Genomic DNA, 24,157 nt, shown 5'->3' on the forward strand with positions numbered 1-24,157 from the left:
AATATAATATAAACAGTATTTTTACTATAATAAATACTTTATTATTAACAATAATAATAATAATAATAGAGTTAGTTGATTGATTACAACTGACAAAATGTACAAATACTGTTTTTCCTTTTTCTCATTATTTTAATTTACATGTAATTCTATAACAGCTTTAGTAGGAGTTTTAGTTTTAAAAATTAAAAAGAATATTTACAAAGTATGCAATGAAAAATTAAATTTAAGATTTTTTAGAAAATAACAGATTGAATATTTACAAAGAAATTCATTGTTTATTCACTTGAGTATTTTGCTAGAAAGTATACTAAACTATTATAATTTTGTAAGGATAAAAGCTGCTTTGCTTAAAACGTTTTTTTTTTTTTTTAAATAAAGTAACTGCATTCAGCTTTGTGATGTTCACAGTTATGGTTAGAAACTTGTCAAGTTTATGAAATGTATTCCTTCAGGAATGTTTAATATTGTTTCTTTACCAATCATATTACTTTTCTTTGCATATCATCTGTTTTAAGATATGTAAATTCTGAATGTTTAAGTTAATGATAAAACTATGAGTTCTCTTTCTTCAATTTTAAATATCTGTCAGTTATTATCCACTTTGAAAATAATTTGAAGTTAGTTTAGCTTTCACTAAGTTTAAGCTATCATGGTAAAGTATTCTGTAAAACTACTAGCAGCACTAATGGGGTTTGTTGTTTGTACTGTAAAAGCAGCAAACACTTTTTTGCTCATTAGAGGCAAATTAGACTTATAAAAATAACTAACTGATTAATATAATTAAACATAGAAAATTAAGTACATTTTGATTGAGCAAGAGCTTTTTTTTGTATATTTACTAAAATGCCATTGCAGGTAAACATTACTGTAATGGGTAATGTAACAAATATTAACAGATTTTTCTTTCCATGCAACACTAGTAAATTATTTTCCATTTTTTTCTTCTAGTTTTCATTTATTAAAAATAATCCAATGAGTTCTAGAAATTAAAATAGAGCAAAATCCTAAACAAAACTCTTAACATTTTCAAACTGAGGTGTATAAACCTGCATATATTGGCATAATTTAAAACGTCATAAATGTATTACTTATATACAGTAGTAACATATGACTTTGGGTTTTGTGTGTCTCATCATGTTATAAATCAGTTAACTTTTGCTGTTTACATCTAAAATAATCTTTTTCTACATAAAATTCAACATTATGTAAAATGGGGACATATTAGGAGTGACCATATTAGCAAGACTTTTATGGTTTGCATACTCCATCATTCAATTGTAAGCTAAAGAGAAAGGTATTTTTGTGTGTGTGTTACATTTAGCAACTGTAACAAGAAATCTATGTAACTTCTCTATTCAAGGAAGATCACTGTTATTTATCAGCTTAGAGTTGAAAAGCTTACAGGAATTATTTGCATACAGTGAACCCTCATTAGTTTAGACTTTGATAATCTGGATTATTTACAATCCTGATAAGTTTTCATACAGAAATTTTTTTAAAATCCAAACAACTATTTTTTATAACAAATATGCAGTTCCTGTGGATACATGATACAGTAATTCATGCACAACTCTCATAGTCAATCAAAACAGGAGATGAAGTAATAATCACTAGTATAGAAACTTGCACCAACCAGTGGGCATGTGTTTGACAGTTTTCTAAGAATGACCTTCAAAGTATAAATGTACATATAAATTATAACAAATATTCACAGGCCTTTAAAATGATTTATGATACAGTCATGTCAAGTTAAAGTGCTCCAAAGCAAAGATGAGTAGAAATAACAGCATCATTAAAATATATTTATTTATATAAAAAAATTACAGGTGTAAGAGTGATACTACCACCATTGTTAAAAAAAAAAAAAGGTTCTCCTAGGTAAGTCAATTATAACTGACATTCTTTGCAGCAAAGAAAAGTGGGTAAATATTCCATTATTTGGTGCATGCAAACATAAAGCAATCAGTTTAAACAACAGATTGATACAACAGAGCTTGGATACTCCAGAATATAGCTGCAATCTTTCAAATGATGCTTTAGAATAATAATAAAAAAGCTAGAAGCTGAAGCAGCAAGAGGTGATCACCACAACCTCTGCAGGCAGTCATGATGCTAAATCATCTGATGGCTCATTGTCTGTTCAAGAGTTCATGGATGAAATTATAATTTCCTTTGTACTTCTTCAAAAATGTGGTGAAACAGACAATGAAGTCATCTTCCAATTGAGCTAGACAGTGAATAAAGTACAATTTGCTCTGACCTCTGTGATGACATCCTTCTTTAGAAAGTGATTTGTTGTCTCTTTCACCAGTACTCTGTAGTTGGTATTCCATAATTAAGTCTTGGTTTGAGAAAAAGATAAAACACCCAAAAAATGACAAACAGCATAATAAGCTACTAAGTTTATTGTAAATGTAGTTGCTTTCTGTTTATCAACTGCTCTCAACCCATGCATTTACTAATCAATAACTTTTTCCATTAATGATTTTCACTGTATTCAGAATAACTTAACTAACCATCTGAATGTCTTGATAATCAGGAAAAATTAGTTCATTGTAGATGAATTCCAATTAAGATTTCACTGTACAAAAAGCATTTCAACAACCCTTAAAAATAGCTGAAACAATTTTTCTGAGGAGAATGCGAGAGCAACACAGACAAAACGTAATTACAAAATGTTCAGCAGTGTCTTGAAGAAATACAAATGAGATTCCTAAACTCTAGAAAAACCATAAGTTTTAATTAGAATATTATTTCTCCTATCTCAAATGACACATTTTACAAAAATATTGTGACTTGTGAAATAGGGAAATCCATCTTTGCTTTTAATGTATTTATTTTATGGTTACTGTGATTGAACTTTGGTGGAAGTAATAAGAACCTTATGACACCTTGATTTTATTGCAATGCTATCCAACATATAATGTTATATCACACTAAATTCCATACATGTGTAAAAACCAAAACATATAAAGTTGCAAGACAGAAAAGATAATTTGTTAACAATAGTTATTTCATTTTCAGAAACACTAGCTAAGCCTCATTATTATGCAATAACAAAACATTAAATTTCATATTATCCAAAAAAATTCATGGAAAATAAAGAAAATATGCTCTTGCTGGATTTATAAAAGAACTTAGAAATTCATCAGTCTGGTAACATATTTTTCTGACAGAGCTGATCTACTGGAAAATCAGTCATCAAATAAATGTCTAGAATCAGATCTAGACTTAAATATACAAGGTCAAAACAAGGGTTTAAGTGGTCAACAAAATACACAAATAATGCATTTCAATCATTATAACTGAAAGGGAGAGACAGTACAATCAGAATTTTACAAAATGTTTGATTAACCCTTAAACAGTGGGAATGTCATAGGTAGCAGTACCAGTTGCTGATAGCTGCCATTGAAGGATTAAAGATCCCTAAATTTGAATTGTGTGTAAAACTTTACTTCTGTTATATGATTATTTCACATAGAAATATCTACCAATACATTTTGTTACCATTGTACTAAGATAAAGATTTCTGAATTTATTTCTTTGAAACTGTATAACAGTTTCCTATGAAATCCTAATAAGAAAGCATTCTTTTCTAAACTGAAAAGAGCAATCATTTTTAAAGTAACTAGAAATCGTACAAAATATTTTCAAAAACCACCCATACAACAAAACTGGTCCAATTCAGAGTTACCAATGTAAATTAAAAAGAATCTAAAACCTGAAATTATATAGGTAACATATAGTATAGATATTCAAATACTGGAAATTACACGAATAAATGCACTTTTAATCTGACTATCTTTATTTCAAAAGCACTTTGGGAATGTTCAAAAAAAAGGAAATGATGGATAACAAGTAAGCAATAAACGAAATACTGAGAAGAAACCAAATAGAAACAAAGAATGATAATTTATAAAATTCAGCTTCCCCATGCTTATAATTATCAAATGTATTAAATACTAAAGGCAAAGAATACAGCTATTTCTTACATTTGTTTTTATAAATGAAATGGCAATATAACCAACAAATTACAGTTCAGAAATAAAATATTTATACAGCTATCAAGGTACATATCTAATAGTTCACCATTTTCTGTTTGTTTGTTTTTTGTATCTTTTACAATAACACTTCAATTTCATATAAATCAGTTAAGTACTGTGTAGAAGAAAAATGTCCTCATTTTTTAGGAAGAAATACACCCTACTTCGTAGAGCTGACTACATACGTCCCTGTCCAATCTTGAGGTCTCAACATGCTCTTGATATCCCATTTGGAAGCTTCAGTATGCAAATTTCAAACACACATACTTAACTGCAATGAACACTTTTATGTTTATGTCAATTCTCATAAAACCTTTTTAAAGGTTTGTTTCTCCATCTAATTACAACAAAGAATGTAAGAAAAGTTCAAAAACAAAAGAAAAATAAGTAAAACTAAGAATTATTATACAGACAATATTCACCGAGTATTAGTGAGCAGAAAAATATATAGTACCAATATCCCTAAGCCTGTTATCATATGAAAATAAATTAATTGTGACCCCTCCCAAGAAAAAAACGGTGTAACCTGCCTAGTACTAGCACAAAATTATCAGAATTTTTTAGTTATATCTGTTCAGTACTATAGTTTGGACATAGCGACTGTATAGTTTAGAACACTTATATTTGCATTTCTGTTTAATAAAGAATCAATGCCATGCTTTTTTTTTGGTGAAATAAAATATGATTGTTGTAACTTGCAGTCCTTTTCAGTTTCCTCCAATGATACATAACCATATCCATATATAAGAAAGTGTAACAACACCTGACTTCTTTCCATTTATGGTAGCTCTGGCAAGAAGGTTAAAGACATACAGTCCTATGAGTAATTTAAGAAAATTAAGTATTTTCATAAAAATGACTACAAATTGATGGAATGACTTATGAGTTAAGCATTGGAAAATCCTGTAAATGTTTCAACTATTAAGAATTATGGAATCACTTCTACCAAATATGTAGGTAGATGAGTTGATTTAGTTATTTTTATCATTCTTTTCCCACTAAGCATAGTCCTATGCACATTAGGTTGATATATTAACTTGCAGTTGGTCGACAGATTTTACCTGGAACACTACAACGATTCTCATTAAAATAACTGACAGCAAAAATGCTTTTACTGAAAATAAAAAATGTCAAAGTTTGGACTTTAAGCACTCAACTTTGATATTCAGTATTTTAGTTTAGTTGTCACAGAAATTATTTTTAGTTCAAAAAATTAAGCTTAATTTAGCATTTATATCAGTTTTGTCAGAAATCACACTAAGAACAGTGTGCTTTACTTTGAACTTCAAACTATCTACAGCTGCTAAAACTAAAATTAATGGTTTGACTTTAATTCTGGAAAACACTACTCAAGCTATCCGTGTTAGTGGCCCTAATTTTGAGGAGATAAACTAGAGAGAAGACAGCTAGTTGTCATCATCCACTACTAATTTTTTTTGGCTAGCATTTTAAAGGAATAGTGAGATTGACCACCATGTTTTTACGTGCTCATGATTGAAAATGGTGCTGAATGAAGAATGTACATGGAATTTTTGTCTTTACTTGAATAAATAATTAATCTGTCTATTAAATGTTTTCTAAGTTTTGCAATTTTAGTTCCAAACTAGGATATCACTAACTTCTACTTGCTATATAGAAAAGTAAACACTGTACTCTGTAACTTACCTTGTAAAACCAAAAAAATATATCTCAGTTATTTGTTTTTCAACATAGCTATATAAACAAATTTAAACTTAGGTTTATAAAGTGTGTGAAACTTTAAGTATTTATAACCTATTAGCCACTGAAGAATCTCACTTATGTCCAATTCAGATTAGCCAAGCATTGGCCCCAACCTCACCATATAGTTTTTAAATTATCAATAAAACAAAATTCACTTGTGTGGAAATCATATGAAACCAATAAACTATAATATAAAAAAAAAAAAAATTCTGGTGAAGACATAAAGACACATGAAAAAATATAAATGGAGAACAATGTTTCTTTCTGGGCATCATTAAGACATGGACACAATGGATAATCTGACTATGACAATCTCAAGAGGCATATGACCATGACTGATCTCAAATCATTAGCTATATAATCAATATTTTTAGTATTTTCTAATTACATTAACTTTTTTCTTGATTAGAACTTCCATGATCTAGTGAGAAGTTAGTGTTGTATAAGTACTGAAATGGTATTTGTCCCAAAAGCTAATAGAACTAAGCCATGTACAGTAACTACAAGTTTGGCTGTTCATACTGTTCTTGATAATGAGAAACTCACTTGAAGTAAAAATGTATCTCAGAATGGCTGTTATGGGTATTAACATTTTTACTAATAAAGCAGAGAACAACATTTCGACCTTCCTAGGTTATCTTCAGGTTAATATACTGTTCATCATGGGCAAATAATTTTAAAAGTACATTAAATAATACATAGTCAATAAAATGGCTAGAGTACAAGACCCACTTAACAAACAGTCAGTAGACATTAAATGAGTTGTAGAAGATAAATTCAAAAACTGACCAACTATACAGATCATAGACTGACTTATACAATTGCATTTAATGTTTACTATGGTAAGTATATTTTAGACAATGCTACGTCTTAGTACTGCATGCATTATAATGAAATAATGGATCAAAGTATTTAGATATAAGGTCAATAATACCACAGTATAGTGCTATGATACAGATAGCAGCATAACATGTTGAAAGTTAGGCTAAGGCCTATTGTCACGACAGTATACAAAGCATTTGTATACTATAAGGATATATGTAACTTGTTTAATAGAATAACAGAATCACTTGGAGCTAGGCAGATGTACCTTTGTAATTAGCCTACTTTAATGTGTATCTGTGAAAGAGAGGCTCAAAAGAATGAAAGAACTGTTGCTATGGGGAGTTGATGAAACATCTTGCATATTTTAAAGCTGTGAATTTATTACAAGAGGTATGTCACTAATGTGTCATAACATGTATCTATTTTTCATATTTTTTCAGGGTAGTAGCTGTTACCATTTTATCAGTAATACACAACTTTTAAGATTTTTACACATCTGAAGACTTGCATATGATTGTATCAAGGTGCACAGAGCTTGTTAATTAGTTATTGGATATAAACGTTACCAAGGGTTGAATATGCAGATTGGCAAGTTATGTGACAACCATAGCCAATATAAAGTTCAGGTACAACAAATGTATTAAAACTATATTTTAGCACTTCATAGGAAAAGTATGTAACAACCCTTTCTGACAAAAAAACATTTATACACTCAGATCGTTAAGATGTGTTCAGATCAGAGACATAGAATTTCCAAGACATGGATCCACAGAACCATTAAGAAAAACATGCAACAAGTTTTATCCCAAATATGAATAGCAAAATTAGACAGGTAAGAATCCACAAATGCAAACATAACGAGCAAACACCATCTATGTGCCTCTTGTCTGTAAAAACGCTAACAGGGTTTGGGTTCACAAACATAAGACTCAATCATACCTCCTATTTAACTGCTGTATTCCTCAAGCAGATGGAAAGTGATGTGGGTATTCACACTATTCCATACAAAAACATACCAATCAAGTAAGAAGATGCAGAACCTGTAGATTTTTGTGTGATTTGACTGTTGAACCAAACTCTGGAAAGATTTGGAAACACACTAAATTTATTATGGAAAACATGCAGGAAGAAGTGGTCTGCTTTGGACATGACACCCCTAAAATGAAGCATTTAATAATGGAACAACACTATGTGGCCATTGTCAAAATGCACAATCATTAGAAAGGAGCATGAAAAGATACTGGAACAAGGACCAAAACCATGTGGTAAGGTTTCAGAATGATTTTAATATTATGTACTCCTCTCTACAAATATTTCATTTAACTTTATATTGAATTAGTAAATATTAAATCTATGGAAAAAAATCCATGTAGAATAATATTCAGACAGAAAGTCAGTGTTGTACATTTTCAGATTATTGTGATGGTCCTCATTTGCACTTGTATTATTAAATACTCAGATGGTATACTTAAATCATAATCATATTTTATTTTGTAAAACTTGTTTTTTACTTGTGACAAATGTGTACATATTATAAAAGTACAAATTTTATATGTGAAATTAAATGTTATGTAATTATAATGACAAAGGTCTATTATGAGTTGATATTTGTGTTTCAAGGTATATAACATAAGAAATATGAAAATATTACACAAACTGTAAACCATATTATATGTGCCTGTATGTTTTTACTTTACAAATTACAGTGGTATCTACACACTGATACTGCTTCTTTTCTGTAATTATACATTTCTGTGATAAACACAACATGTATACATGCAACTTATTTAAAAGAATAATATGAGCAGTGGTAGCTGCCAGATATTCCATCAACAGTATTTATTGTCCTTTTCAGGACTAATTTTGTCAGTGAACCTTACTTTCAATGATTTATTTGTAACCACTAATAAGGATACCAATGACTGTTAGTTGACCAGATCTGCTTAATAGCAGTTTGAAGTCAATTTCCAATCAGTATTACACCAGAAATGAAGACCCAGACAATGACCACCAGATCCTCAGGTACCCCACTATCCACTGCCAACCAATACCAGCTCCTCCAAACATCTGAAGACTGCTGCAGAATCATCTGATTCATACACTACAACTGAAGACAAGGATGGAACTCTTAACAACTCTCCAACCAAGTCTACAACTCATAAACAATCAAACTCAAACCTCCAACCGACAAACCCACCAAAGACAAACCTATCATCACAATATCAAGTAACCCTACAACTGACCCAGCCAAGACTTCAAGCACCATTAATACCTCCAAGATGCTACCTGCCATTGCCATCAAGGGAATACCCATCATCATCAGAACACCAGAACTCTGCAAATTTTCCCCAAGATTTCTTTCAACCACCTCCATCACCTACCAAGAGGAGGAGTGATAGTCAAGTTTACCAATCCCTAAGGCTGTGCAACTCTACTCAACCCTTAGCCTAGGACAACATTCAACAGTGCTGACCTTGTCGTCTGAGAAGCCAGGAACCCCAGCTCTCGGGTAAAGACCTTGTGATATGGAGTGTGTCTTTTGACATTACCCTATACGATGTCAAGGAAGAACTTGAAACCCAAGGTATCTCAGTTGCCAAGATAAAGAGAATCAAGTCTTCATGCACTGGACTACCAACTTTACCCTGGTAAAGAGTAATGTCTCCAACATCAAGAACTTGGAAAAAAATCATGTCATCTGGAGTCACCCTATTTTTCTCACACAATCAAGTAGAAGAAGCTAAAAACCACAGATCCAGAATTATCGAGTGTTACAGATGTCAATGCTTCAGACACACCACTGCTTCATGCAAGGTTACCGTGCACTGTGTCAGATGTGGAGGACCACACCCTGTTTCTACTTGTGCCAATCCATGAGAGGGAGACCCAATGTGCTAACTGCAATGGGCTGCATGCAGCATCCTACCTAGGATGCCCCAAGTTTAAAGCCATCACCTCGGCCCACCGTGTCCCAATGACCAATGACCCAACAACCAACCCAGCCAAGAAGTCACTTCATTTCAGTAAGCCTGTTGTCACCGTACTTCCACAGACACAAACCAGCATCCACACTGAACGCCTAGCCCAACCTCCGAGTCAGGAAACTTATGCAGTTGCTGTCCAAGAACCTCAACAGAATCAAGCTTCACTTCTGGAAGACTACAATGAGCTCTTAACCATGATGCTAGCCATAGTCACAGATGTCATCTCGGAATACTGCAACAATTCATTTAACCACAATCGGATAGCTCTCAGGATCTGCAGGGTAGCCAAATTCTACCTAGTGTCCACCACTGGTGCTAATCCAGTGACACTCGGGAGAATTTCAGAAAAGCGATATGCAGTTTTTGCAAGCCGGAACCATGGCCAGAGTTCAACCACCAGGTAAGCGCTCCTTTAATGTTCAATAGATGGTAGTACTAACACAAATTAACATTTACGATAGATTAAGTTACAAAAAATATGAATTATTCAGACTTATTCAATCAGTAAATGCCAATATCATTAGTATAAACAAAACACTGCTCAGTGAAAGATCTAATTTCAACATCCCTGGATATAACACTATCCATAAACTGCAAGGACCTCAAAATCCCTTTCCCCCAACTCCCATTCCCCTTGGACAATGAGATCATCTTATGTCAATTACACAGTGTTTGTTTCCCTTAACTATAGCATGTATGTATTCCCAATAAACACATCAGGTGCTAACCTAGTCCAATACATTTACAATACATTCCCCAACACCACTGTTACAGGTAACCTCAAAAATAAACACAATGACTAACTGTTACACCCCCAATAGTAATGGAACTAAACTCTGCAAGTTCTTACAAGACAACAGCCTGGTCATGCTAAACAACAATCAAACTACATGCACACACACACACCATAATGGCAATGACGACATCCTTGATCTCACCATAGCCGTCACAAACCTCGCCTGGCAAAGACACAACTTTGAATTATACGACAATATTGATAGTGATCATTACCCTACATCAGTTGAAACTGTCCCCAATATCAGAACCATCACTACAGTTCACCCACTATTATATGACTATTCACACAGACTGAACTCTCTTAAGCAAGCACATTGCAAAACACTTACCTCCCTTAAAGATCCAGGCCTCACATGAAAACAGTGATCCCCAGACCGACACCGTGATTAATAACACCAACAACCAGATTAAAACGCTTATTAAAACACAACAAGCAAACAACTGGAATGATTACTATGAATCAACAGACAGTTCTTACCCAGATCCATTGCTTTTACGGCACAAGGTTAAAGCTATAACGAACACCCAGTCCAACAACAACATACCTGATATCAAATACAACAACACCATGGCAGCTACTAATAGTGATAAAACTCATATATTAACTGAACACTTCAAAAACACCTTTGTTACCACAAACATTCCATCCTTTGATGCAACTCACCACAGTCACATAAACCAATTTATTAGCCAGAATTCTCATCTCTTCACAACTTGATTCTCTGCCAACTCAAATCAACCTAACTAACTCCCTTCATTTTACACCCAACCTTTTTCCAGAACAGAAATGAAACTCCTGTTAAAGAAAATCAAACTTAAGTCCCCAGGTGAAGATGGCATAAGTAACACCATACTGAAAAATCTCTTCAACGAGACCTTAATCACTTAGTCTCAATTTTTAACCTCTCCCTACTCTTGAGATGTTACCCTAGAATACGGAAAACAGCAGTGATTAAAATAATACCAAAAAAAGACAACAACCTCAGTAATCCCAGTAATTACAGACTGATAAGCCCACTGAACACACTTGGCAAATTTATGGAAAAAGCTATAACCAACCAAATTAACTGTTATTTAGAAACTAATAAGTGATAATCAAAATGCCGGTATAAGTAAAAGACAAACTATCAGCCATCTGGTTAGACTTACTGAATCCGTTTTTTGCAGCTTTAACTACAAACAAACCACTGTAGCTACCTTTCTCAATATCCAAAAAACCTTTGACTCTGTATGGCACAACAGCCTTAGATATAAAACCCAGACACTTGGCCAACCATCTGGTTTAGTTCAACAGATATTGAGTTTCCTCTCCAACCACACAGCTAAGGTTAAGATATACATGGCATGCTCCAATCCTTTCAACCTAATTGCCGGGGTTTCTCAAGGTTCGGTACTCAGCCCCATATTCTACAATATCTATATTAATGATATACCCTTTTCCACTATCAACTATATCCTTATTTCCCAAAATACTGATGACACAGCTATATGGGCCACCTCCAGCAACCTTCACAGGGTTCAAGAAACACTCAATACTGTTGCACAATGGTGCAACAGATGGTATGTTGGCCTGAACTCCACTAAAACCCAAGCTATTGCTTTCCACCAGAAAGTTAACAAATACTGGAAAAATTAAAAAAATATCACACTAAACCTCAATAATACCGACATTCACTTCACCAATGCTGTCAAATTTCTAAGACTAGCCTTCTCACAAAACCTATTTTGGATAAGACACCTCAAGAATATTATTGGCAAGCCAGCAGCAGGATCTACTTCCCAAAACACATTAGCGGACCCAATTACTGCTAAGCAGATTAGGATTAGTGGTAGCTATAGATACATAGATACAATATAAATAGTCAGGGTTAAAAAACTTATCACAAAAGATATTTTTCCACCTAAGAAAAAGTAACACATATATCAAATTCTTTATAACTGCATTAAGAAATAATTGTTCACACCAGTCTTGTGCAGTCAGGGCATGCAAGTTGCACACTACATGACTAATCAGAAAACTAAAGATGTGGTAAAAACATTATACAATGAATATGTCTTTTAAATTTATTATTATTAATGTTAGCATTATTATTTTACTATTTACAAAGCCTACATCAGACCCCTCTTCAAGTGTGGCAACACAGCCATGTGTAACAAGTCTAAATACCAATACTCACAATTACAGAACCTTCAGAACAAAGCCATAAAAATCACATTTAGATTGCCTAATTACACCCAACCCACATATCTTGAAATGCTAATTTAACTACTTCCAGTACATGACCACTTCATCAAACTCACTTCCTGATATTATAAATGAGCCAAGAACAGAAACACACAAATCCAACAGGTTTCGTACATAGCAGATACCTGTCGTCCTGGGCTAAATATGCCTCCCCACCCAACTGGAACAGAAACACACAAATCCAACAGGTTTCGTACATAGCAGATACCTGTCGTCCTGGGCTAAATATGCCTCCCCACCCAACTGGATTAAGAGTAACATAGAATAATACTCTTAATTGTATGCACTCACTCTTAAGTTTTAATTTTCAGGGATGAGCACTGGACAGGTAGAATATTTGGTGCCTGTCCAGTGAAAGTGGTTTTCTCCAGGCAACACACTTTGTTAGGAAATACCATATAAAATAGCATGACAGTTAGTACACATACAGAGGCTTAATGTTATGCCACTATTAACCAAATATATGTGGGTTCAGTATATCAAACCAACCACATGTTGGAATACTGACTGTAATTCCAAATTGACTTCATGTATCTTGGCAAACTTTAAGAATGTATGAAACTGTTATACTCTAAAAACAGATAAGTTACAAAAGCACTTATATTCAAGTTATGTCTGTGAATTAATGACATCATTCTGACTCTGACCAGTTGTAGTGTAAAATGTTGTTCATGTTAGGAATAAAAATGCTATTTATCGTACAAGTTTGCACGTTGCATATGAAAAACCTCTTGAACCTCTAAAATGCATATCTACTGTTCTTTTCACCATCTGTATATAATTTATCAGGCATGTACTGTCCTTTACCATGGACTATCACTAAATCATCAATGTAGGGTAAAATGATTAGTTTACAACTCTTACATAAAATACATGAAACCATGTTGATTGGTACTCCATAAAGGTCTTAGCTCATGCACTTTGCCTCCCACCTGTGTACTTAGAGAAACAGTATCAACCAAATATGGTATAGCCTTTTGTATATATGTTTTTCACCATAGCACAATATTTTATCAAGGCAATTTGTAGATTTATTACTACATGGGCTGCTTTGAAAGGTTGAAATGTATAATTTCATTCTTTATTCATCCAGGAACACTTTTGATATGCACAACCTTGTCACCAAGCTACTGAAATTCTAGAATTAAGTATGGAATAAAGGCTCAACAGCAACAAAAAGTAAAAGAGAAAAAGACCAAAATATCATTACATGCTATATTCTTGGTGGTTTTATTTTAGTGTTTAGAGGTGAAAATAAAGCAACTGTTTAAATGTTTGAGATGGAATAATGATTCAAAATACATTGTTTTTTTCAGTCCTTAATGTAAATTTATTTTCAGTAAAGCCAGTGATATTACAGTAACACCACATTTAGTGCTTAGGAAGGGTTCCTGAGAAAATATGTCTACATAAATCAGCTCTAAACATTGTCATTTTAACATCTTATACATATGTGGATATGTTATTCAAGACATTGTTTCTTACTGGCCAAAAATGTACAAGTACTTTATTTAGGTACTGGTAGTTTAACATGAATTACTCACCATGATATCATCTGCTGGGGAAAAAGCAAATTTTTATTCACCTTCAATCTTGTTTGGTTAAAAAGCCATTAAATAGAACATCCCTCTTGCCATCCCCACCTACCATATCCTCTTTCTCAGGATTTGTCTAAACACATACTCCTCTCTTAGATTTATGACTATTTTAGTTAAAACCAACAGACAGGCAAGGTTTTCATATGTAAAATTATGCTTATTTGAAATTGTTTTCTGTAGAGACATTTGTGGGTTGTTTCCTAAAAAAATGTTTTTTTCCATGGGAATGATATTGTGTAGATGGATAACATTTAACGATTCTCATTGCATCACTAAAGACATAAGAAAAATTGTGATAGTTATGGGATATTGTCTGTTTTTTTTTGGCATGTTATTATTCTATGTTCTTTGTTCGCATTATTTTATTAAATAAAAATTATTTAGTGCATTTCTACCATTAATATGAAAAACAACAATGTTGAAAGAGTTATGAATTTAATTTCTCTCTCTCTTCTGAAAAAAAAACAACAAAAACTCAAGGAGACAAGAGATCTATCATATATGCACCAAATGTGACAGCAATAGATTAGTTAAGTCAATTTTTTCATTTGTTAAGTTTTAAATGCATTGACTGAAAAATATTTTAAAAAATTGAAAATTTTAATTATCTACATCATAATGACACTACTGAAACATTGCACATGTGTAAACACATATAAAATATATTTGTTTGCATATATTTTCAGATAATGAAGAGAAATGACAAGTGTAAATTGGATGGAGGCATTTCATTCCAAATGGAAAACAGAAGGCAGCCAAGTACCATAAGTATCAACTGCACAAAATGTATTATATGCAAAGCAGAATAAATTACAGGAAAGTACAATGTTTAACCACCCACATGAAATAAACTGAAACTGGCAATTCATGCAAGACACAACCTAAGTACACTGTTGCTGCAACCAGATGTTGTGAGTACTGATTGGCTGGATACAAAGTGAACAAAATGGTATGACAAACATAGGAACATCTATAGATAACAAAACAAGGTGGCTCAGATCTTGTATAAAAGATGGACCTCAGATGAAAGAGAACAACAATTCATGGGATCAAGGCATCTCTATTTGGGTGGAGGTTTTTCAGTTGAAACATAATCTCTACTACTGACCAAACGATTTGCCATTTCCAACCCAGACATAGAATCAACACAAAAGGAAGAAGACATCAGAATTATTATTCACATAATATATGGTTTATAATGACATGGGGTTGTCTGTCTGACATGCAATGTCACTGATGTCAGTGTACTTTGCATTTATTCTGAATCAACACTCTTACAGGATCTTGATGAATTGCAAATCCAGACTGGGCATGACAGTTATTTTCCTATCAATGAAATTGCCAATTCTTTTTGACCACCAAGATATTAGTCACTCCCATTCATCCACAGTCAAAGTCAGAAGCTTTTTCCACATTTCACCTGTAAGAAAAGGTAGCTGACAGCAAGTAAAAAAATTCAAGATTGATGCACTTGAAACCTCTGCAGAGGAAGGGGGTTCATCTTCCATTACTGACAAGTTATTACCTCAAGCAAAATCCTTGCTCATCACTATCTACAATAACAGTGAAGAAATGTCTGCATCTGAACTGTCAGTAGTTAGTTCCTCACGAACAAGACAACACTTGTAAAGTTTCTCTGCTTAACAAAAGATGTCTTTATTCAATACCTCAAAAGAGCTGCTCCTGTTACACTAAATTACAAGAATTCACATTTTGCCAACTCATACAATCACTCTTCTCAATGACCATGGATAGACAAGGAAGGGTGACCAGTTAACTCCCATTCTAGCTTTCCTACCTGTCTGGCCACAGGAGATGAATAATCAGTGTCACTGTTCATGTGCCAAGAAGTAATTACTTTGCTATATTAGATGCAAGTGCACATGGAGAAATATTCTAGAGCAAAGTATGTTGCTCAGTTTAAAGCAACTTACAGCACTGAATCAGATGATGAATAAATTATAAAACTGAACTATATCTTATTTGCACAAACATTTCAAGTGACACAGTTCCTTATATATTTTCTGTACCTAAACTGAGTTCATATTTTTCCTGTCTGCTTAAATCATATATTCAACAGTTTGTTCTAAAAAACAGTAAACTCTCATTGTTTCGAAGTCGCTAGAACCGAATATATCACTTGTATCGAAGTTGTTGACTGGTCCGGCCAACTGTCCATATAAATACATAGTAACAAAAGCCACTTGAACCGAACTGCATGTATCGAAGTGTCGGCTTGTAACGATGTATAATTACAGTCCCTAGGGTGTGAAAAGCATCAATATTACATCCTTTGTATCGAACCAGGTACGAAGATATTTATTTTTCTCTTCTTCCCTAAATTGTCACCGCTGCCGACCACCCGCTACACCGCTAGCAAGTGCAATTAGTCAGTCTCCGCGCAACAACGTGTGGTGCCACCATCAAAATCTTACACTTGAGAAATAGCAGACTGCAGATGGGGTAGTAGATTAGCCTAGCAATGTTTTTACAACAATTATGGTCAATAACACTTTAAACCCCTGCCCGCCCCAACTCACCCGCCCTCCCAGCAAAAATTAGCTTAGATATAAAATTTTCAGATTATGGCTTGAGTAGATTATGCCTGGGCAGCCTACATGCTGTGGCCTATAAAAGGCTAATCACAATCAAATTAAACAGATCATTAATCATTGATCATGGTGAAGCGCAAGCTTGTATCAATAGAAACTAAAATTGCAGCAATAGAAGAAGTTGAAAAAAAAGTTAAAACAAAAACAGAAATAGCAAAAGCATTTTTATATGCTTTTCTCAACCCAAACGAGCCGTTTTTGCATATAAATTTCTCAACAAGTGGGTTTCTCGACATCACTGACTTTGTCAACATAGTTGAAAAATAAAGAGGCCATATTGTCTTCTCGAGACAACTTTTGTCCCAATAGAAAATGCATGCGAACTGCAAAACATTCTGACCTAGAAGCGACATTGCTTCTGTGGTTCAAAAATGCTAGATCAGAGAATGTTCCTATCTCTGGGCCTGTTATGTAAGCAAAGGCAAAAAAAACTTGCTGATCAAATGGGAATCACTGACTTTTGCATGAGTGATGGGTGGTTAACCCGATTCAAAAAAAGACACGGCATTCAATTTCATACGATCTGTGGTGAGTCTGGTAGTGTAGAACCAGAGCAAACAAACCAGTGGACATCAACAACACTGCCACGCCTGCTAGAAAACTACAGCCCACAGGATGTCTTCAACGCAGATGAGTCTGGCTTATTCTTTAAACTTCTGCCAGACAAGTCTCTTGTTATCAAGGGAGACTCCTGTCATGGCAGGAAGCGAGCGAAGGAGCAGCTGTCTGTTTTGGTATGCGTCAATATGGACGGCACCGAGAAGCTTCCTTTACTTGTCATAGGTGAGTGTCAAAAGCAGGTAAAAATATTTTCCTGTGTTTTCTATAGAAGTTGTTATTTTATGATTTTCTTCAGATTATTGACATGTAAATGTTTCATTTTTAATTTCAAGACATTAACCATGTACATTTTCTTTCTTTTTATTTTAGGAAAGGCAGCAAAACCGCGTTGCTTCAAAGATGTCAAAACCCTGCCAACGCCATACAAAGCCAACAAGCGAGCTTGGATAACATCAGATCTATTCACCAAGTGGCTGAGAGAACTTGACCGAAAGTTTGTGCTGCAGAAAAGAAAGGTCCTTATGATAATTGACAACTGCCCTGCCCACTCCAACCCCATTGAACTTAAGGCCATCAAGCTCGTGTTCCTGCCTCCCAATACCACAAGCAAGACACAGCCCATGGACCAAGGCATGATCGCCAATCTAAAACATCATTACTGCACTCTACTGCTACAGCGTCTTATTGATTCAATAGACAATAAAAGTGTTTTCACTGTGACTGTGCTTGAAGCCATGCGACTGCTACGCTCTGCCTGGTCATTGGTAAAGCAATCAACCATAGCCTATTGCTTCAGAACTTATGGCTTCTCCTCTCCAGAGCCAGCAGAAAACAGTGAGGACCCCGAGGATGACATACCATTGGCCCAGCTCTTGACACGGCTGAATGACACTGGGTTTACAGTGGATGGCACAGCAGAGGACTATGAGACTGCTGATAATGATCTGATCACTAGCACGCCCCTGACAGACAGTGATATTGTGGCCATGGTGCAAAATAAACAGACACCAGAAAATGACAGTGAAAGTGAAGATGACGACAATGAGGAACCCCCCATCCCAACACATTCTGCAGCTCGTGAGATGTGCCTGCAACTTCAGAGATATCTTGAACACCAGGCTAACGCAGGACAGTTTATCTCTCAATTAAACATGATGGAGCGTTTTGTGACCAAGTGCCAGAGGGACAGCAGTTCGCAAAAAAGCATTGTGCAATATTTCAAGTGACTCCAGTTAGACGTTCTTGCTGGTGTTTGTATCCTGTACATTATAATTGCATATGTCTATATTGTGAATGTTTTTTTTTTTTGACATGTTTTTTTTTTACAAGTGCTGTTAATTGTCCTTTTGAATTTCATTAAATGTGTTTTAAGTGTTTACACACGTGTGACTTCTGAGTCTTTAATCCAATTACCAGTACTGCGACAGCCGTCAGTTATAGGGCCTACCATTACCAGACTTGGCTAGTGAATGAAAAAAAAATCCTTTTTAACAAACTTCTTTTGTAACAAACAATTCTCTTTGGTCCCTACGACTTTGTTACAACGAGAGTTTACTGTACAACTTATCATCACATCGTTATATATGGAACCAGAATTTGTGATACTCATATGATTTTTGAAGCCTATTAATTATCTACAAATGGATAAAAACTGCAATGACTATTCATCTTGATATATAGTATTATGTATGTCTCATTGTACTTTTGGAAATGTTCCTTATTGAAGCTAATGTGTATAACTCAGTTCATGTATCTCCACACTTAACTTCAGTCTGAAGTATTTTCAAAAAGGTGAGGATTTGCATTTGCTGTTCATTTTTGTTGTATTAAAACTGTTTTGCATGTCAAATGAAATGTATTTAAAACAGATATTGGTTATGTGAGGTTGTACACAAATTTCAGTTCATTCTGCTAACTTAACTAATAATACTTTGAATCATTTATGAATGGGATGGGGGTTTGCAATTGTTGCTTGATCTTGTTTCAGTATTTTTTATATTAAACTCGTTATTTGTATTCAAAGATGTTATTGTGGCTACAAACACACCTTGATTCTCTGAAGGCTTCAGGTGAATATTACAGTAACATATGATATGCATGTTCCTACATTTTGGAAAAAGATACCCCATCAATATTTCACAGATATAAAAACCTTCCAGGAGCTGATCTGTTTGGTTGTGCACATAGAAAGTATTATAATTTGGTCAGCCCATGTCAGGTTGATGCTCTTGGCTCCAAGCTATGAGGGTAATATGGAAGAAGGGATGCTTTTTTATCACATGCAGCTGGAATAAAGTACATTTAAAAAAAAGGAGGGAAAAGCCCTCTCTGAATTTAACAATCACCAGTTGTCCATTTATTACTGACAACCATTCAGGCACATAGCATGCTGAGAAAAAATCACATATTAATCTTATGAAATTTGATGAATTTAAAAACATAAGAATCTAAGACTAAAATAATGTATATTTTTACTGCTACCAGCTGTAACTTTTTATTTAGGTCAACTGAAAGACATGAAAAATTGTTCTAAAGAATTTTCCTATTAGCAAGATTGCAGTGAGCCTCACATTTAAAAGAGAATGTGTGCACACTTAATACCATTTAGCCAAGGACACTATGTAGAAATAAACAAATGTTCATGAAACAGAAGGGTACAGAAATCCTTTGTGATTAAAGAACAACACAAGGTTGCATGCAAAACAGATCATTATTTAAAACATTGGGAAAATAATACTTTGATCATTATTATAGTATCAAGAGTTTATGGGCCATGTCATTCTCTAACTTACCTGAAAGTTTAGTTTATCATATGGGACATAATGGATTTCAGAGTTTGCCACTGTTGGATAATCCAAATGTCAGCTTAATGCTTTTTGACACTTTGCAAAGATTTAGAAGTACATTATGGCACCATCTTTTTAAACAATAGTTATGTACACTATAAAAAGTACACAGTGCATTTCACATAACAGTTTCTATGTGGATGGGCTGCAAATGGCCCTCTCACATCCTTATTTCACCTAGTTAAGAACACTCTTCCCACAGGAATGACTCTGAAAATAGGGTAAAAGACACAAACATATACCTAAGTTTGTTAAACAAAGATGGCTGGAGAACATTATTCTTTCTTAAAGTCTTTATATATTGAACACTGTGAAATTGTACATTTCTAATGTAAAAATAAGGCAGACTCAGAGACAAAGTAATCTAATGTTGCTAACTGTCCAGAACCACAACTGTGTTTAGCTGCAATGAAGCTGAAGCCAATCCTAACAGCATATCAGGCAGATAAATCCATTGTATCTTTCATATCACAAGACTTAATTTATCCATAAAGTTCAGGGCAACTTTATCAAAGGTGATATTCTGAAGACAGCTGCAAAACAAGTAAAACTTATTCAAATAAATATCACCAAGAAATGAAACTACAAAACCTACACTGGCAATGATGTAGGCTTTGTAGCCAAATAATTTTTCCAAAAATGGTAGATAACTTTATTGAAAAGACATCTTTGAGATCAGGCTGTTTTGATCCATCAAACCTGGAGCAGGAAAATGCTACAGAACAGCTCAAAAACAATTCTTCTGTGTCCTATTGAAAGCGAATAAATACAGGTTTCAGTGTGAAGAAGATACAGGACAATATAAAAATTTAGGAAAATAAGAATAATTTTGCACAACTTACAAAATACAGTGAGTTTTTTTATAAATTTTAACATATGGTCATTGCAAACATTAAATGAGGCTTCTCCTTGTATAAAAGTGGTAGTTAAAAATATAAGAGACAGCACAATGACTACATCAAAGCCATAGGTAAAATCCACACCACCCCACACTCAACAACATACAAGGTATATCTGGAGTAACAATAAAAGACATCATATGGGAAGAAAAGTTGATTTTAAGAGGAAGAGCATCAACCTTGATATAAACAATCTTCAAGCTTAGAAAAAAAAGGCAATACAGCTGTAGATGATCATGATGAGAAAGTGGATAAAACTAAAAATTATGGAATTTTTAAAATGTCACAGTACAAAACAAGTTGTTGAAGAAACTAAAACAAAACTTGAAAAGATGAGCAATAAGCTAAAGGAAAATATTTATAGCATAAATCTAAAATAACCAATCTTTGATAAGAGTGTAAATAACACTACATTGACAATAAAATGTATATAAATGATTTTAATGAACATTTAGTCTCTGCTCATCACTTGGCAAATCAATCCCAATTTCTCAGATTACTCATATAATTACTACTATGTTTGTTGGTTTTTTCCCTTTTATATTAGTACTTACACATTTTCTTGATACATGTTATGTGTTTTTTATAGTACATATGCACTGTTATGAACCAGCTTATATTATGTCACAGCTAGGTGGCAGGCAAACGTTTAAGAGGTAATTCTACAGCTTTCTCTCCTACTGAATACTAGACTACTGTTTACAAAACATATCATTTACAGACCATATTATAATTTAGCTGACCAGTTTTCTACACTTTCTTCAAAATGTATAAAATTACTAGCACTGTAGCAGAGAAGTGGATATCACTAAGCAATAAAGAGGTAAAATACCATCTACAAAATTTATAAAAGAAGAGTCCATGAGATTGAAACTTCAATTTTAGTCCATGAAAAATAAACTTGAAAGCACTGCAACAGAAATCAAGCAATGTTACCCAGTTTTGAATTATAAAATATTCATGCTTTTGTCAATAGTCTGCTCTACATCTGTAATATTTGAAAATAAGAATAGCATTAGTGTCCTAAGGGGAGCTTCCATATCCAAGAGCATCTAAATAAGATTAGCTCTGATGCAAACCCATTATTACAAAGCAGCAAATATGGATAAAGCAGTAATATATTTGTTACACTGTAATCACATGTGCTTGATCTTGAAAACAATTTTCTAGCAGCAAGTACTTGTCTTGAACTATAAACTTGTTATAATAAACAATTTACTTACGAATAAAGTAGTAATAAATTTGTTACACTATATTCACATATGTTTGATCTTGAAAACAATTTTCTAACAGCAAGTACTTGTCTTGAACTATGAACTTGTTATAATAAACAATTTACATATGGATAAAATAGTAATACATTTGTTACATTGTATTCACATATGCTTGATCTTGAAAACAATTTTCTAACAGCAAGTACTTGTCTTGAACTATGAACTTACAATCATAAACAGCTTAATAACAATTTAGATTAATGACAATTTAAATGCACTGTACTCAATAATATCACATGTGATGGTATATGTGTATGTAATGGACATGCATGTATTTTAATTTGTGATTAATCGTTTCAGTATTTTGATAATGGAATATTTTTATTTATACTATTATTGTGGTTTATCAGATATGTTTCCGTATTTAGGATTTTGTGTTCATACAACTGTAAATATATCTTCAGAATAAAATAAAACCACAATTTCATAATGATTCATAAAAATAAGTCCCTCTGAATTTGCCCATGAATCTACCCACCTGTGGCATCTCTTTCAGTTGCTTAAAAAACAACTTTTTTAGAAAGTTCAAGAAGGAATGTGTCAGAAAATTTTAAAAACTTGGATATACATAAATAATGAAAAAAAACAAAACTGAAATTATCATAAAAACAACATACAAGAAGTTTTCAGTTATTTTAAATATTTTTCTATAGATTTTATAGCTACAAGATGATTTGCAACATGAACAGTTCTGCAGCTGTAATATCTAAGGTAGCACTATAAAAGGAAGATCACATTTAACTTAGTAAGATAAAGGTTAAAATGTTTCACCTTTGTCCATAAGATTACTCAAAAGATAAAAAGGTAGTGCTAAAGTACACATCCTAGTTTAAAAAGTACATCACTCACAACAGGTCAAAGGACTTTCAGTTCTACAGCATTTTCACTTGTAATCCCACAGAGGTTTTTGCAAGATATCTTTTGATCAAAACTTCTATAGTCCATTACAGTACACAGTTTAACTCATTGACAAAATGCTCATGGAAGCATCTGATATTGATGCAAGACTTTAGTGAAAACAAATTCAGAACTCAAAATTCATAAATACCTGATATGGATAAAGTTTAAAAAGATAAAACTTTTAAAAATCAGGAGGGTTTTACAGGAACATGTCAACAGTAAATATGACCAACAAATGTCAAAGGCCCATACCAAAAATAATAGCTTAAAAGTAATACTTACTTATCTCTGAAGATATAGGAGAGAAGTTTCCATGGCTTTATAACTAAAACTAAACAGTTTATTGAACTAAAATCAGCAAAACACTTCAGTGTTCAGTTCTGGTCAAAAATGGAAGTATTTTAAGTTTTTTGTCCTACACATCACAAATCCATAATCACTGCAGAAACTAGGCAATAAACTTCTCATGAGAATACATCTCATTCTTCTGTTAAAATAAGGCGCCACCTGTTGCATACATTAATTAAACAGGGGTCAGAGTTCATTCTGTAGGGGTACTGTGAGTAGTTTTTAGAATCCTAAAGCAGGTTGGCTCACAATATCATGACCATAATCTTCTTACAGGTCATCAAGATCAAAGTCATCAAAACCATCAGTAAGATCTAAAACTTGAAAATCTACTCTGTATCGAAGTAATCCTGTGAAAGAAAAAACAATAACTTTTTACTAAAAAGTTTATATCCCATAGATTTAACTTCACATAGGCTATATTATACATTCTTTATTATGTGCAGATTTTGAACACATATGCTGTTACTCATATTTTAAAAAAACAACATAAAATACC

The 24,157-nt window shown here is 33.4% G+C and overlaps 2 protein-coding genes across 9 annotated transcripts in view; one reads left to right on the forward strand and one right to left on the reverse strand.

Moving 5' to 3' along the window:
- Positions 1–2,390: 2,390 nt before the first annotated feature.
- The window catches only part of LOC143253946 (eukaryotic peptide chain release factor subunit 1), a 67,056-nt gene continuing 45,289 nt past the window's right edge, over positions 2,391–24,157 (reverse strand). For 5 of the 8 annotated variants that reach the window (XM_076508618.1, XM_076508585.1, XM_076508609.1 and 2 more), the window contains exon 12: positions 2,391–24,008. In XM_076508618.1, the coding sequence (XP_076364733.1) occupies positions 23,929–24,008 (80 nt within the window). In that variant the 3' untranslated portion in view covers positions 2,391–23,928. The remainder of the gene's footprint in view (positions 24,009–24,157) is intronic. The other 3 variants (XR_013029907.1, XR_013029906.1, XR_013029905.1) reach the window with 3 other exon arrangements.
- LOC143254031 (uncharacterized) lies at positions 9,568–15,037 on the forward strand. Its single transcript, XM_076508763.1, has 2 exons — positions 9,568–9,977; positions 14,905–15,037. Exons 1-2 carry the CDS (start codon positions 9,568–9,570, stop codon positions 14,906–14,908), a joined length of 414 nt encoding a protein of 137 aa, XP_076364878.1. The 3' UTR covers positions 14,909–15,037.

Source organism: Tachypleus tridentatus, chromosome 1, assembly GCF_004210375.1.
Source record: "Tachypleus tridentatus isolate NWPU-2018 chromosome 1, ASM421037v1, whole genome shotgun sequence".
Lineage (NCBI taxonomy): Eukaryota > Metazoa > Arthropoda > Merostomata > Xiphosura > Limulidae > Tachypleus > Tachypleus tridentatus.